Source organism: Sebastes umbrosus, chromosome 7, assembly GCF_015220745.1.
Source record: "Sebastes umbrosus isolate fSebUmb1 chromosome 7, fSebUmb1.pri, whole genome shotgun sequence".
NCBI classification, from domain to species: Eukaryota; Metazoa; Chordata; class Actinopteri; order Perciformes; family Sebastidae; genus Sebastes; species Sebastes umbrosus.
In genome coordinates this window covers 24,367,955-24,384,177 of record NC_051275.1, presented here as the reverse complement: position 1 = coordinate 24,384,177, position 16,223 = coordinate 24,367,955, and the positions used below count along the sequence as shown (strand labels likewise).

Below are 16,223 nucleotides of genomic sequence, written 5' to 3'. Positions count from 1 at the left end.
TCTGGACTCTAACGAGTATCGCTACCTCATATTTGTGTGTGTGTGTGTGAGTGTTTCTTTTTATACCCACATCACATCTGCTCTTCATCTTCATCATCATCATTTCACACCCAGCGAGCTGAACTCAGCAGTGTGCTATCATCAAGTTATACGACTCCCTCTTCCTCTCTCTCCGTTTCTCTCTCTTCTCCACACACACACGTACACGCACACACACACACACACACACACACACACACTCAGTGTTGCTCTCTGGGGTGTCACAGCGGTAAAGAGAACATAGACGACAGATCAGCAGCAGTAAAAGAAAATACTGCCGTTATTCACCTCCATCACTCATATCACTTCCTGTTTCTTCACATCCACCTCGACCACACTTTAATCCATACAGTGCTGTGTCGCATGGCATCCAGTTCAAAGTCCCATCGCCTTCCATCTCATGCAGGTTGAAATATCCACAACCCACTGATATACCTATTCCTCAGTTTGAAACAATAGTGCATCATTTTTGTCATTTCATGTACACTACCTGCACAACAATAAAAATTCAATAAGTGCCGACATATAACAAAATATTAAAGATGTAAAATTCTTTTAGCACACCTACAAAATTAGGTGTGCTAAAACACCTGTTTAATATGCATGGCGTCTGCTGTGGCAATGTGGTGTGAAGAGACAGCTTCCATGTTCATCACAAACACTGTCCTGATGTACTGCATGTGTAACGCAAAGTTTGAATCTGTTGCAGGGAAAATATGATTCATATTGGACTATCCTTACACGTTATACCAATGAAACATGACAAAATAAAATGTATTAAAGTCAAATACAATCTCTACTAGTATTAATCTGTTTGAGTTAGACATGCTTGAAAATGATAAAGTTCTTAGTCCAGATTTAAATGTTTAATCTCATTATGTGCCCATTGCACTACTACTGCTACTACTACAACCTCTTCTACTACTACTACTACTACTACTACTACTGTTACTGTTACTACTATTATTAGCACTGCCTCTGCTACTGTACCACCACTACTATTACTATTGCTGCTATCACTGCTAATGCTGTTACCTGAACTGCTACTGCTACTACTATTATGACTACTATTACTGCAACTGCTATTATTACTACTATTACTACCACTGCTACTGGTACTACAGCTACTACTATTACTTCTACTACTCTTACTACTATTACTGTTGCTGCTCCTGCTGCAGCTACTACTATTACTGCCACTGCTATTACTATTACTCCTGCTGTTACTTGTACTACAGCTACTACTACTACTTCTACTACGCTTACTACTATTACTGTTGCTCCTGCTGCAGCTACTACTATTACTGCCACTGCTATTACTATTACTCCTACTGTTACTGGTATAACAGCTACTACTATTACTACTATTACTTTGCTGCTACAGCTACTACTATCACTGATACACCTATTACTGCTACTACAACTGCTACCGCTACTATTACTATTACCATTACTCCTACTACTACTGGTACTACTACAATTACTCCTCCTATCACTACAACTGTCGCTGCCATCGTTGCTACTGGTACATCTTCTTCCATTACTACTACTATTACTATTACTGTTACTACTGCTACTGCCACAAATACTTCTATTACAGCTATCTTCTACTAATATTACTATTATTACTGCTACTTCTTCCGCTGCCATCACTTCTACTATTACAGCTACTGATACTGGTGTTTCTACTATTACTACTACTAGTACAGTAATAAGGATAATACTTTAATAATATATAAGATTAACACAGATCACCTGTTCATGATTACCAAAATGTACTGTGAGTGTGTGTGTGAATGAACCAGGTTATACATCAACAGTAATGAAAGTCTATGAAGTTGTGTATGTAACACACTTTTACACCTTCTTCACTCTCTGTGTTTCTGCAGGATGTTAACAGTTTTCCGTCTACACTCCTTCTCGCAGTCGTTCGTTGAGCCGTCGGAGTGGAAGGGAGGCGTTCAGCATCGCAGCGATGTGCTCTGTGCCGCGTTCCTGCCTCCACAGACTCTGATCACAGGTGTGTATGTGTGTGTTTGTGTGTGTGTGTGTGTGTGTGTTTGTGTGTACACATGGTGAGCACTTTTCATATTGAGTATACATATGTGCTCCTATATTTCTGTATGTTGTAAATGACACTTTCATGACTTAAATGAAGAGTGAGGGCTCATGCAGAGGAAAGAGAGAAAGGGAAAGAAAAACAAAGGCGAGGAAATGAAAATGAAAAAAAGAAAACTCCAGTGAAATGAAAAATAACTGGGAGTGGTTATCTGCTGATTAAAGTAAGTAGTGTTATCAAAAGACTCAAGCTCCACACCTCGCTCTCTGCTGGAAATATCTCTGTGGTAGTGTGCTCTTGTGCATTTGTGGGCAGAAAGAGACTTAATATGTGTCAGAATTCACAATCAAAACTGTGCTTGTATGTGTGTCTGTACAGCTGTGAATTCTAGCATTTTTTGTTAAATGTTAATATTCACATTATAGATATTGTCAAATTAGACAATATAAGTAAAAAACAGGTATAAGGGAATTGAAAATGATCTAATTAGAAACTCCCTGTCTGGTTTTTACAGGAACCTTTGAAATCTCTGTAGTCCTTTGTTAGCCACACTGCTGAAAGATACCGTATTTTAGAGGCTGTTTTGGTGGTTTATTTCATAAATCAGTATGTTATTCCTCAGAGGAACAACAGTTTCCCTTTTCTCTATTCTGAGCTGACATTTGCCTTCACCACAGGCCAAAACCTTTACATGTCAGAGCCCATTAATTGGCAAGTTCCGTCCTAATTAAATTCTTAATTAGAGCTGCATTAAAGGCAGGTGAACTGGAAAGGTCAAGCAGTATATATGATACACGCACATACAGCACTCTGCTCAGCACTAACAAGATATATTTCCAGTAAAAAAAGTTGCGAACACTTCTCATTTAATTTATTCCTAGTCTTGTATTTTCTAATTTTAGTCTCTCTCTGTGTGTGAGAGAGGTATTATAACCGTAACTACCCACAGAGAGCTTGGAGGGACAATTATTCAGACCAACACATTTTTTTTCCTTCTGTTTTTGTCTTGTCATTGTTTTTTTTGTTTCTCTGCACAAGTAGTAGTTTGGATCAACAGGGGTGGGTGTTTTTATGTCTGTATTTATTACCTCACTGAGGGTATTCCTTGTTTAATAGTGTTAAAAAAGAAGAAGATAAAATCATACATTGCAGAAAATCATCCAGAATTACCATCAAAATGATGAAGCAACTGATCAGTGCATGGATTCAGTGGTACAAAATGCAAATGACTCACATGTGAAATCAGTAGTAGTCCTAAATTCACACCAGCGCTATTAAAATGCAGAGCCGCTGGGCGCCTCTGGCTAATGGAAGAGCAGACGTAGAGTTTTCTCTCTTCTTTCAATCACTCTGTTTTTTTACTCCACTTCTGTGAGTTCATCCAAACTCTGGAACTCGTCTCCAAAGTTTGTGTGCAGGTTTTTTTTTAATGATTGTCGTGGAATTCAACCCGGTGGCATTTCATCCCGTTTGCCAAGCTGTCACATCCAAGACAACTGCAGAGTGACAGCCTCCATTAACCAAAGAAAACAATAACTTACAAGTCACATAAAAGACAAAAAAATCAACATCCTTACAAAAGATAAGCAGAATGACCCGGTCGAGAAGACAGGATACTTAAAAATACCAGCAAGGCGCCTCAGCACTCAACACATTCTTAGATGTTTCTGCCTGAGGGATTGAACTGGCTATCGTCCAGTCACTGGTCCACTTCTATAAGCATCAAACTACAAACACTCTGCACCCAATTTGCCCCAGTATGCTCTTCAGTTTGTGAAGTTGTATCACTTTGGCTCGCGCACTGAAATTTCAGTTTCAGTTTGTGCGAGCAGACGCAAACCGCAGACTATCTCTGGCCTTCTGGGACGCGTCGGCCCCAGAGATAGAGAGCGATAAAGTGAGGGATGGAGGTGGAGAGGTAGATAAGAGTGGGTGTTCTCCAGGCTGGAGGGAGAAATGGTTTGGAAGGAAATGAATAGCTGGAGCCGGAACAAAAGCATGATTCAGGAGCTACTTTGTGAACTTGGAAACTTCTTCAAAGTTCGCTCCCCAATTTCTTTGTCAGTGTGTTCGGCGGCTCTCTCTGCCTGCTTCCTCTCTTTTTCCAAGTCTCTAACTGACACTCCCCGTTCACATCTGTTTATTTTTTTTACCTCATATCCCTAGTTAGCCGGCTGCATTTCTTCCCCGCGCTATACCCTCCACCTCCAATTTAATCCAAATGCCCAATTTAAATTATGTTTATTAGAGCTCTCTCAGTGGGGAGAGGAGAAATGAGACATACTTTCTGTCTTTCAAGCGTGTGTGTGTGTGTGTGTGTGTGTGTGTGTGTGTGTGTGTGTGTTGTAAGGCTGCAGGGGTGGGGGTTCGTATATGCTAAGAAAAGAGAAAACAATTATGTATGTTGGTGTGTTTGAAGGTGTGTTTATTTGCGCAAGTCTCTGAAATGTGACGGTGTGGTTGCATTTTTGGGCTCATACCAAATCACTGAATCCCTCTGCTCCTTTTGCTATTTGATTTGATGATCTGTGATGAGATTAAGAAAAATAAATAAAATGTGTTACAAGTATACTTTTGTTAAGTATATCTCTGATAAGTACATAAAAAGTAAACTGAAAGTATACTCTCTTATTTTAAGTTTAAAAGAAGTACACTAATTGCACACTTGAATAAACTTCCTTTTGGTAAGGGTATGTTAATAGTTGTAATTGAATGTTTTGCAGTTTGCCAGCGAGAAATCCCTCCTTGATCTGTGATTTATTTCGGTAACTCTGATGAATACAAATGATTCACTTCATAAATAGTATTTTTTTCATTATAAGCAGCACTTTGGCATAGAGTTGATGGTTTCTTAAAGAGAGACGAAAGATTAAACCAGTATTTTGTTCATAAAGACTTTGTGGGTGTCAAAGCTGTGACCTTGTATTTTTTCTGATGTTTTTCTGTTGTCAGAATCATAAATCATAAAATGATGTGATTCATTCATAAATTCCTCCTACGCTTTAATATCCTGCGCATTGCTCTCTCTTTCTCTTGCCTTTGGGCAAATGTGAATAAAAGAACGAATCACATTCACGTCCCGATTTTCTTACGTTTCCACACTAAAGCAAAAAAGGTATCGCTGTGTTATTTTCTACATTAACTATTTTTGTTAATTCTCTCTTCCCCAAATCCATTGGGCACAAAGGCGGCGTCTAAAAGCGATGACGCATTAGTTTCAGTTGCCAGAACATTTCTTCAGGGTTGCAGTGACTAATGTGGTTTTCACATCAAAGCATGCGTGCTGCCAAATTATGTGTTAGTGATGTGCCAAGTGAAAGCAGTGGTGGCATCAAGGCCACCAGTGACAAAAGTCAATTTAAAGTTATGTTGGACACACACATGCTAAGGACTAAGTATGTGTGTATGTGTGTGTGTGTTTGTGTTGGTGTGTACATGCATGTTTGTTTGTGTCTCAAGTTAAATCAAGTTGCAGCAGGAGCATTTGGCTGATGTGGGACTGAAGCCTCCTCATCCATATTCAGAGTCTTCGCTAGGTTCTGCTTGGCTACACACACACAGACACACACACACACACACACACACACACACTCAGTAGGGTACATGTACACAGGGGTCCTGTGTACCTCCCTCAGTCACAACCTCCCCCCTCTGTTTTCACTCTTCCTTCTTCCCTCGGATCCCTTAATCCTCCATGGCTGAACACCTTCCAAGCGACCAAAGACCAACTCGTCTGAACTTTGACGGGCGGCCAGAAATGTTTTTTGAAATGGAAATGCGAGCGTAGAAATCGGAACACTGAATGACGGCAATGACATCTTTTTCATACCGAGGATGCTCTGATTTATACAGTATGTGCTGTGTATTTCAAATGTCTTTCTTGACAAGTTAGTGAGTTAAAGGGGAAGTTGTACGAAGCCTTTTGAGGCTCCAGAAGCAGATGTGTGAAGTCTGATAAACGTCCTCAAGTGATGTCACCTGAGCCGGCGTTTGTTCGGTCTGAAGACTACAAGTTTGAAAATGAGAAATATCTGGGGGTGTGTAGTTTTGAGCTTACCAGACCTATGTAGCTTGCTTCGTATCTCTGCTTGGGGCTACATTAGCCTACTGTCATAACAATCTCAGACTGAACTGTTGGCAATTAAGTTGCATTGTGCGTAATGTAGGCGCCAAGTTTTGACAAGGACAAAGAATGCATTGAAAAAAATGATGATTCATCTTTTCTGCTGCATTAAATTTGATCCTTTTTTGAGTTTTCTTTTAATGAAAAGGAGGTATGAGAGTTTGTTAGTGTGTTCTTGAACGTACTTTCATATTCTATGTATTATGTGTATTTCTTATTCCATGAATGAACATGTATCCTTGTGCTTAAAGGCCTATGTGCTGTGGTAATTAACTATAAGAAGTGGACATAGTCACCGTGATGTCACTCATTTGTTAGTTGGAAATGGCCAGGTATTATTGAATTAGAGCACTTTTAATAGTTAATAAAGGTGATGTTAATTCAGCTCCATTTCATAGCTTAACATGAGATGATGATGCTGATTTCTACCCCCTCTCACCCCCTTTATCTCTCTCCATCTCTGCCATATACGCACACCTACACACACGGCATCCTAAAAGTCCCTTGAAATACAGACGCTGGCCCTGGGCTGCATGAATAATGCAGGCGACCCACACTCTCATAAACTTTATACCTCCTATTGCTCACACGTACACACCTCCCAAAGCTAACACACTCCTCACATATCTCATTAACTCCTGCTGTTCGACTGTTGAACCACCTGATGAGATTCCTGCCTCATACAATAAACACACACACTTTCTTATATATAATGTAGATTATTTGAAAGGCACTTTCTCCTGAGGTGAATGTTGAGTGGTGGAACAGATGGAAGCCGGGGAGGGATGCTGAGCTTTATCATCTTTAAAGTGATTTTAGTGGCCGGCTTGCATGATTCAGCAGCACAGGGAAAGTAAAAAGGGTGTGCGTTGACAGAAAGTTTGTGCTAATTGTTAATATTTCGTTTGAAAATGTGTATTTTTCTTTCTGTTTCAAATGACTTATGAAAGCATGGCAGATTTGCAGTATATTTGTCGATACAAAAATGCCAAAAAGCAACATGCGAGTTTATCGCAAGCTCTTCCACTTTGTTTCGTCTCGTCTCTTGATGTGTGCAGGAAGCTACGATGGAGAGATTATAGTGTGGAACAACAGCACAGAAAAAGCTTTGAGGAAGCTGCGGACACATGCTGAACACAGAGCAGGCAAGAAGTCGCACTTTCACATCACAAAATTCAACAAACACTTTATTTTGCAATTGTAAAATAAATGTTTCTTGCTGATCTGTCTCTCTTTCTTTATTCCTTCTTTATCTTTCAATGCTTTGCTCAACTCTGATTTTCTAGGTCATTTCCCAGATTCCCATCTTGGTGTGATTGGCAATGAAGACTCTGAAAACTCCTTTGCCATCACTAGATTGTTCTCCATACCGGGACGCACGTCTGTGGCTGCAGCTACAGGTGACGTATTTAAAACTTATCCTTATCAACCTTAGAGTGTGGGTTATATGTTAACGTAGACTCTGTAAGACTTGGGACACGGCATGATGATTGAGTAAACAATGTTAGACAGCATCGCCTCAGGAGCTATCCTAAAATAATAGCAGTGATTACAAAGAAAATTCCTTTAGAATTATGAAATTCTGTATTTTGACCTGAGTCACATTGTGGCTCAAATTAAAGGTACAGTGTGTAGGATTTGGCAGCATTTAGTGGTGTGGTTGCAGATTGCAACGAACTGAATACCCCTCCTCTCACTCCTCCCTTTCCAAGACTGTGTTAACGTGAGCCGCAGAGTGCAAAATAGTAACGCCATTTACCTCGCTCAGAGGCCATCCTTACCATAATAACACTACTTTAGGAGCAACGGAAGTCAGACGGCGGCTGGCGGTACCTCTGTGTTGCACTCTGTGGCTCACGTTACCGCAAGGATGTCAATGAAATACAGTGGCCTTCAGGTAACATAAAAATGTAAAAGGCTTTCTCTACAGCCAGTGTTTGGTTTGTGCGTTCCTATATAGATATGAAGGGCTCATTCTAAGCTAACAAAAACACAACGATTCTTAGTTTCAGGTGATTATACACTAATGAAAACATAGTTATGAATAATATATTCCATTTCTACTTATAGATCCCCTGAAATGTTACACACTGTTCCTTTAACATGTCATCTTGCCCGATAAATGTTGCCAGTTTTATTATAGCCATAAACCCTCTGAAACCAGGTAGTGATTCTGCCTTTTTGTTTTGAGGCCAAAGCCTATTTAAACATATATAATGCCTGTGTATATACTGTAGCTTGAGTTGTTATGTGAGAGCCTGCGATTTGAAGAGTTATAGTTGATGCAAACACAGTGAAGTTACTTCAGAGAGTTGAAAGAGTTCTTTCTTAAATGCCAAATATGCTGCACATAGAGCTCTGTTTTTGTTGTTGAAATACACAGTGGCAATACACAGATGAACGCTTGTGTTTACACATTACACAGAGGCTTTGTGTATCTTGTGCCGAGTTACTGCACATTAGCTACACATCAATGATGGTTTGATGTGGCGAGTGTGCTTCAAGTTTCCCCATTTTTAAGTACTTTTCATATGCAGTGACTCAAGCTCTGAACTTTACTTTTCTTTCTGTCTCTATTTTAACTACACCCATGGCTGCTTGGGGTTTTATTCCAGTTTGATTTAGTCTCGGTGTTATTGCTGCAGTAGCTGCTGCTTCTGCTGTAGCTGTTTAGCAACACCTCTGGACCCTGGCCTTTATATCTGCTGCTCAAACTGACTGAGGCAACGGTCTATGAGCTTCTAATGTCCAAGATACAACTAATTTTCCAGGCAAAACCTCCTTTATATTCCCACATTTCCAACAGGTGGTGCAGACTTGGTGTCCTGCGGAGGTTCAGGTGTGGTCCGACTCTGGAACACCGTCCACAGCCGTCTGGTGGGACAGTTCACAGCTCACAACCGGGACCTGGGGTATATTGTTACCACTGTCAGCCCATGTGGGAAATATTTAGTCACAGCTGATCGGGAGGGAACACTCAAGACTTGGGACATACAGGTAGGAGTTTGTCGCACACACACATGTATTATATATTATATATCAGCTGCAGTGGACCACACTGAAAGTAAATGCCACCATGACGATTGTGTAGAAGAAGAAGCGAGAGAGTGATGGAGACTGGTGAACACAGAGCCAGAGGGAGGGACAGAGATCAAGAGACAGACTGTAGTAGACAATGAGGATAAAGTGAACCTCCATATTTCCGTTAGATCAGGCATGTTCACTCTTCAAAATGACAGACAGCGCTGTCATTTTGAAGCCTCAGTAGCTCGCTAGAGTACAAGCAGACCAGTCAATCATTTAGAAGATCTCCACTGATACATTAGCAGGAAGAGGTGATGGTCCCCATCCTCTTTGGTATTTTATTTAAGATTTTAGAAGCCGTTTGAATGAATGGGAGGACCATTGTTTGCAATTAGCATCCCCCTTTTAACAGACTCTGAAATGTGTGTAAAAAAACTGATTTACTATGACAGTTTTTGGCAAATCACCTCCACTAGAAGAGGATTAAATCTTTAAATCAGTGATTTCAGCTGTTTAGAGATTTACCTCAGCACGTGAACACATGTTTGGTGGCTGAAGAGTTTCTGATACCTCAGTGAGACCTTTTGACTTTTTGACTCTTGATTACAAAGACTTGGATCGCGCCATCGGTATGAGGCGTAGCTGCATCACTGTCATGCTCATAATCGCAGTAAAAGAACACCCTCTCGGGTATTATTGCCACAATATTCAGAGCTCAACTCTCTGTCACAGTTTATAAGAGGGGATGAATTCAGATGGGTGCGTCTCATTTGGCTCCCAGTTTAATTTATGGAGATTTATGTATATATGTAGCAGAGTTGAAGAAGTTGGACAAGCTCAGTGCTCTGGTAGAAATCCTGTCCTTTGGCAAGTTTGGAGCAATGCTTTGGAATCAGCCGGATGACTAATGTGATTGCACATTATATTGTTGTGCTCTCAGACGCAAGGCTTCGCAGTTCAGTACCAGGTCTCGTCCTAACATGATAGTATGTTGTAGTTATTAGGGCTGCACAATTTATCGAAATTTTATCTAAATCACAATATGGCCTACTGCAGTTTTCAAATCGCAGTATTTGATAAAATCGCAATATTTGTTAAAGGTGAAATGTGTGTCAAAACACCATTTTAAATTAAATATTGTGGTGCTGCAGAGATGTCCCGGCCTACACGTCATATTCTATAGGCTTAAGAAAACATTTTTGTTTGGTACAGATCCCCCGCAAATGTTTTTCAATGAAAATGAGAATAATGATGTAAAAATTATAATTCCCTCTAATATCGCAAATCATATTGCCTTTGCAATATCAGTCAAAATAATCGCAATTATATGTTTTTTCTAAATGGTGCAGCTCTAGTAGTTATTTTACATATTATATAACACGCCAAGTAAAGTAAGTATTTGTGTTAATTACAATAAATGCACTGTATGTTTTTCTTGCAGCAAAACAGATATGGCCAAAGGTCAGTTTTTCACCGTTCACTCACAGCGATACTGATATTTTACATTGTGGTTTTAGGTTCTTTTAATTTTTAATTCTTAAACTTTGTTTTAGAACTGTGGCTTAGTTTCTCTTTATAGGTAGATTTGACTTGTTATAATTTTAAGTTTCACAGCATTTTATTTTTTGAGTCAGGGATCTTTTGTTTGTTTTATTTGCTTGTTGGGTTTGTATTACACATTTCGGTTTATTTGTGCTTTTATTTTTGTTTTTTCTTATTCAGTGTTGGCTGAATTTTAGGGTTTTCTTTTATTTATTTATTTATTTAATTGAATCTAAGTTAGGGTTTTGGGTTATTTGGTTTTAATGTCTTTTTTTTATTTTGTCTATTTGTCTAAGTTGTGAGACACTTGGGTTTTCATTATTTGTTGTACTATTTGTTATTGCTTATTGATATAGGATTTATTTGTAAATATTATGCAGAAATGATTGTGAATGAAAACTGATATTTTTGATAATAAAAGACAAAAAAAGCAGTAATTGTCCTAAACATAGCTTAGCAACTGTAACTAGAATACTGAAGACTATTTTAAGTCAATTAGCTAGCTAGCTACAGCTAATACAATTCTGCCAGGGACAGTTGTTATTTCAGCTGCATTTGGCTACTTCTATCATTTCAAAAATCATAAAGAATTTTGAATCTCCCAACGCTGCCATTGTAAACTGTTATGTGCCGTGAGAGAATGTGAATAGCAACAGTATCTAAGGGGGGCAGAGCTTATCAGTGTTACAGTTATGTAGATTTAATGTTTTTGTACACACATAGATTGAGTAAACCACTGCTTCTCTCCTCTGTTCCTCAGAATTATTGTCTCGAGCCAGATGACACAATAACCAAAAAACCTCCGAAACTACTGTGCAGTTTCCGCCCACACCTTGACCGCGTGACTCACCTGGAGACGTGTCTCCATGGCGACAGACTCTTCGTCCTCTCGGCATCATTGGACTGCAGTGTGGCTCTCAGCTACCTGCCTGGAGATACCGTCGGCCTGTTCGGACAGGTACACAAACACACACAGGTGATCTCAGTGCACTGCGGCAGCAGCTTGAATTACATAACACAACCTGCTTGTGTGAAATAAATTGTTTTGGATGGCAGAGATATTGTTCAGTGCCGCACTGTCAAGGTAGCGGCCTCAGATCCTCGCGGTTCAAACGTACAGCGGTGCAGGCTGGCTCTGATAAAGACTTTACCTCCCACTCGGCAGCGGGCTGGTGGGTGGTAGCATCCAGTTGACGAAATGGATGTGAAACCCAGCATCAAGCCACGGTTAGGCGTGTGTGTGTGTGTGTGTATTAAAGAAGGCCCATATTAAGTTAGCCCGGGGCGGTGTCTGCTGAATGTTGCTTCATTTCAGTTTGCCTCAGGCTCACACACTCACACACTCACACACAGACAACCACACAAATACACCAAACCTTGAAGAGGAACATGCATGAATAAAAACATGCCTGTACACCTTCATACATACTGTATACTGTGTACAATACAAGGGAATATTCACGTGTTCATATGACAGTGAAAACTCACATGTGTGGCTGGTAGACAAAGAAAGCTGTTTAAATCTAGTTTGTGTTAACGATGCCACATTTCTATTTCATTAGATTGATTCATATATTGTTTCTGTAATTAATGTTTATCAGAGGGGGATTCTGAAAAATAAAAGACTACATCCATATTCAGCACATCAAAGTTATAAAAGGATACACTGTTAATTATGAATATGTTTTCAAGCAAGGAGAACATTTGAAGACACTGACTACAAAATATTCAGTATTCCGAAAAAGACAATATTTCTACTAAGTTGTTTTTATGGCTAATGAAAATGAATATTCACGTATACATGCAGCCGTGCATACTCCGGTAAACCAGCCCAGGCACACAACAATTTTGTTAAATAGTCACTAAATTGAATGTATTAATCCGTGTACATAGACACAAATTTCAATTTTGTTTTTGTGATGGCCAGCACGAATACAATTCCTATGTAATCCATTGTATAGAGAGGAGGTCAGGATGAATAGGTGGATCAAAAACACAGGACTTTCACCCAGGAGACCAGTGTTTGTGTTCCGTACGAAACCAGAAGTCAAAGTTGATTTATTTGTCACGTAAATTCCGTAATTAAGTTACGGCACTACCGCTGTTATTTAAACCCCAACCGCAATCTTTCCCCAAACCTAACCAAGTTGATCTTTTCCTAAACCTAATGAAGTACTTTTATTTTGAAAAGACTGGAGCGGATATTGACACGTGTGCCACATATTGTTGCACGAAAAATACGTTGTTTGAATTCGAGCTGAGCATCACGAAAAAAAAGGGAAATTCATGTCAATGTACACGAATCAAATAGATTAAGTTTCGTGACTATTTCACAAACTGCCGTGAGACTGTTGGATTAACGCAACCTTCAACCACCTTCTTGAAAAGAATATATCCAAACAGAATATGCTGTTTACATGACCCTTAACAAATTCAGAATATTGTCATATTCAGAATAATAGTGGAATATTAGTGTGCATGAAAACGTAGCGAGTGACTCACAAGTCTTCCTACTACCGTTTGATGAGCCCTCCTCTGGGAGGCTGGACTGCATATTTAAGTCTCCAAATCCACATAACCCCAGCTAATCTTTGGATCTTGTGGTCAAAAGGTCATCTCGCACTGATCCCAAATGTTCTCGCCGTTTTGTCTTCACTGCTGTCCGTCATCCGTAGGAGGAGCAGTGGTGCTTGGAGAGACCTGGACCTCCGCACCCACAGCAGGAACCAGAGCGGAACCAGAGAGACCAGGGAGGGAAGAGGTCAGCTCCAGCTCCCAGTGAGACGCTCCCTGACCCAGGACCCGACACCTCTGCTGAGGATGGAGAGGTGGGGATAAAAGACGAGGCAGAGGATTGTGGGATGGACGCAGGAGTGGACAGAAGAAAACATTAATCCAGGTCAAGAGTTGAGTCTGTCTAAAGTGCACGGTGTTGTACAACTTCAGCTTCATTTTCACCGCTCTATTTCACTGTCTGTAAAAGCTGCACAGTATTTTTGAATTATCCTAGAGGTATTTAAGACGGTGCGCCATGATTTTGAGTGGGATTTCGGAGGAACAGCCGAAACATTTTATCTTTCATTTTAAGTAGAAAAAGTTTTTTCTTGACATCATTTACTGTCACTGTCGTAACAGATGTACTAAGAGAACTAAGCCGTTTGTCTATCACATATTCAGAAGACCTTGAGTCAGAGAAAAACGGCACTAAATTGCAGCTTTTTCCCCATTTTATTTCTCTGCCTCAGGACAGTGTGGTGTGTAACAGTGACTAGTCATGGCTGCCTTTCACAACCACAAAGAATGAAATAGCATTTGTGATGCTCCCAATTCTGTGATTTTTACTCTGATGCTTAGAGAACAGAAAGAGATGGCATTCAACATTTTTTTTGGGTGGGAGTAGGAGTGTGCCTTATGGTTTGAAAGTGATTGCGCTGCTGTAATACAAAAGTCAGTAAAAGTTGGCAGTCGTCACTGGAGTTCTCAAAGTCAGTCCTCCCATTCATCGCCAATAGAGTAGCTTCAGGCTGGTTCACACATTTGACACCACGCATTAGAGGTTTTTATTCTCTGGTTTTCTACGTTTGAGAGATAGATTTTTCATCCCACACATACTGATGAGGCTGTCCTGATGGGAATGTGAACTCAGAAATATCCAACATTATAATCATTAAACTAAGCCTTAAATATTTATTTGACTGTACTTATTGATCTTGTGTTTCCTGGATAGGAGGTATCGGGAACAAACCAGGATACAAAATATCAGCCGGCCTCAGCCTGGCTGACAATTTAGTGGTCTGTTTGTCTTCGTGCAGTCTTGCAGTTTCTGTTCCTTGCTTCATTGGCTTTTGGTTATGTACTGTATACTCATTTTTGACGCAGAACACTCACAGTCCTTTTTCACAAACTGTCATTTGATGTACAGTAAAACAAATTTGTTTTTAAATTCCTTAAAAGTAGGAGATCTTAGAAATATACATTTGAGTAAATATTTTGCCAGCCAAATCAAATTGTTTACAGGATATTAAACCTTTCAACCTTCGATTGTACAAAGGCAATAAAGTATGTCCATGAATATATTGATATGAGATATGAGTTTACAGATAATTACAATTCCACCTGGAATTGAGGAGTTGCATGTTTGGTCTTTGGTGTATTGGCGGTAACACTCGTTGACTTCTTGCTTCTTCGCAGAATATTTTCTTTGTAAGTCCCCTGAAGTTTTGGAGAATACTGCAACGAACAACGTTGTCTTGCCCCAGTATAAACCAGGCTTGAGGCTGTACTAAATGCCAACGTCGGCATTCTAACATGCTCTCAGTGACAACGCTATGCTGATGTTTAGCATATATAATGTTTGCCATATCCACAATCCTTAGTGTGTTAGCTAGAATTTGCTGATTAGAACAAAGTAATACAACTGAGGCTGATGGGAATGTCATTAGCTTTGCAGGTATGTGGTCATATCGCAAAGTATTGGCAAAATTGAACATTGACATGACAATGGCACTACTGTAGATAAAAAGTCACCAAAGTTATAGCAATTAATCCTGAAGGGGACATGAGTGGCTGTACCAAATTTCATGGTCGCCCATTAGACATCTCGCTTACAACCACAAATGTCATGGTGGTATAGAGGAAATGTCAGGGGATCACTTAAGTCATTAGGATAAATCCTTGGAGGGCCGTGAATATCTGTACTAAAGTTTGTGCCAGTCCATCTGGTAGATGTTGAGATATTTCATTGAATAAGTGAAGGGGATCACTATAGTCCCCTATAGTTCTGTCTGGACCAAAGTCGTGGACTGACTAACTGCTGCATAGAGCCACACCGCTTTGGCAAAAAAAAAAAAATCTGTCCAAGACAATCATCAAAATGAAATGCAGGTGGAATATTTAACTGTAATGAGATGTAAAATCAAAGCTATGTCATGGAGTGGGGCTGTAGGCAATGAGAAAACCCTTGTATTTAATCGTTATGATTATAACCTAAGCCCGCACATATTCATTACACGATCATAAAAATGTAAGCAATCAAAAGAAAAATGTAATTTTAATCTACAGTGTAATGTGTTTCTTCAGGATAATGATGTGGAGAAGAGAGAGACGTCAAGTGTCTGTAAGCCCAAGGGCAGGTCAAATGACAAAGGACTCCACATTTTAAAAGAAGAGCAAACTTCCCTTACGGAAATACTTCAAGTTTACTTTATGAAGTATACTTAAGTAAAATTCAAGTATATATTTCCCGAGTATACTTTATGTAGTAAGTATACTAATACAAATGTACTAGTTGTATATTTATAAGCGTACTGCTTTAATACTTCTTGGGACTAAACTATACTATAAGTATACAGATAGTTTACTAGTTTTATATTTGTATGTGTACTACTTCAATACTAATTGGGACTAAATAGGCCCTCTTTTTAGTTTATAAAATGA

The 16,223-nt window shown here is 39.6% G+C and overlaps 2 protein-coding genes across 3 annotated transcripts in view; both read left to right on the top strand.

Moving 5' to 3' along the window:
- Positions 1–233, top strand: part of LOC119491823 (programmed cell death protein 10-like) — a 32,016-nt gene extending 31,783 nt beyond the window's left edge. The window contains exon 9 of the mRNA XM_037776051.1: positions 209–233. The gene's annotated coding sequence lies outside the window, so the exon portion shown is untranslated. The remainder of the gene's footprint in view (positions 1–208) is intronic.
- The window catches only part of LOC119491822 (WD repeat-containing protein 49-like), a 33,379-nt gene extending 17,156 nt beyond the window's left edge, over positions 1–16,223 (top strand). Inside the window, exons 14-19 of one of the 2 annotated variants that reach the window (XM_037776048.1) lie at positions 1,929–2,059; positions 7,280–7,366; positions 7,508–7,621; positions 9,028–9,218; positions 11,548–11,763; positions 13,463–16,223. In XM_037776048.1, coding sequence (XP_037631976.1) covers positions 1,929–2,059; positions 7,280–7,366; positions 7,508–7,621; positions 9,028–9,218; positions 11,548–11,763; positions 13,463–13,681 — 958 coding nt within the window. In that variant the 3' untranslated portion in view covers positions 13,682–16,223. The remainder of the gene's footprint in view (positions 1–1,928; positions 2,060–7,279; positions 7,367–7,507; positions 7,622–9,027; positions 9,219–11,547; positions 11,764–13,462) is intronic. The other variant, XM_037776049.1, reaches the window with a different exon arrangement.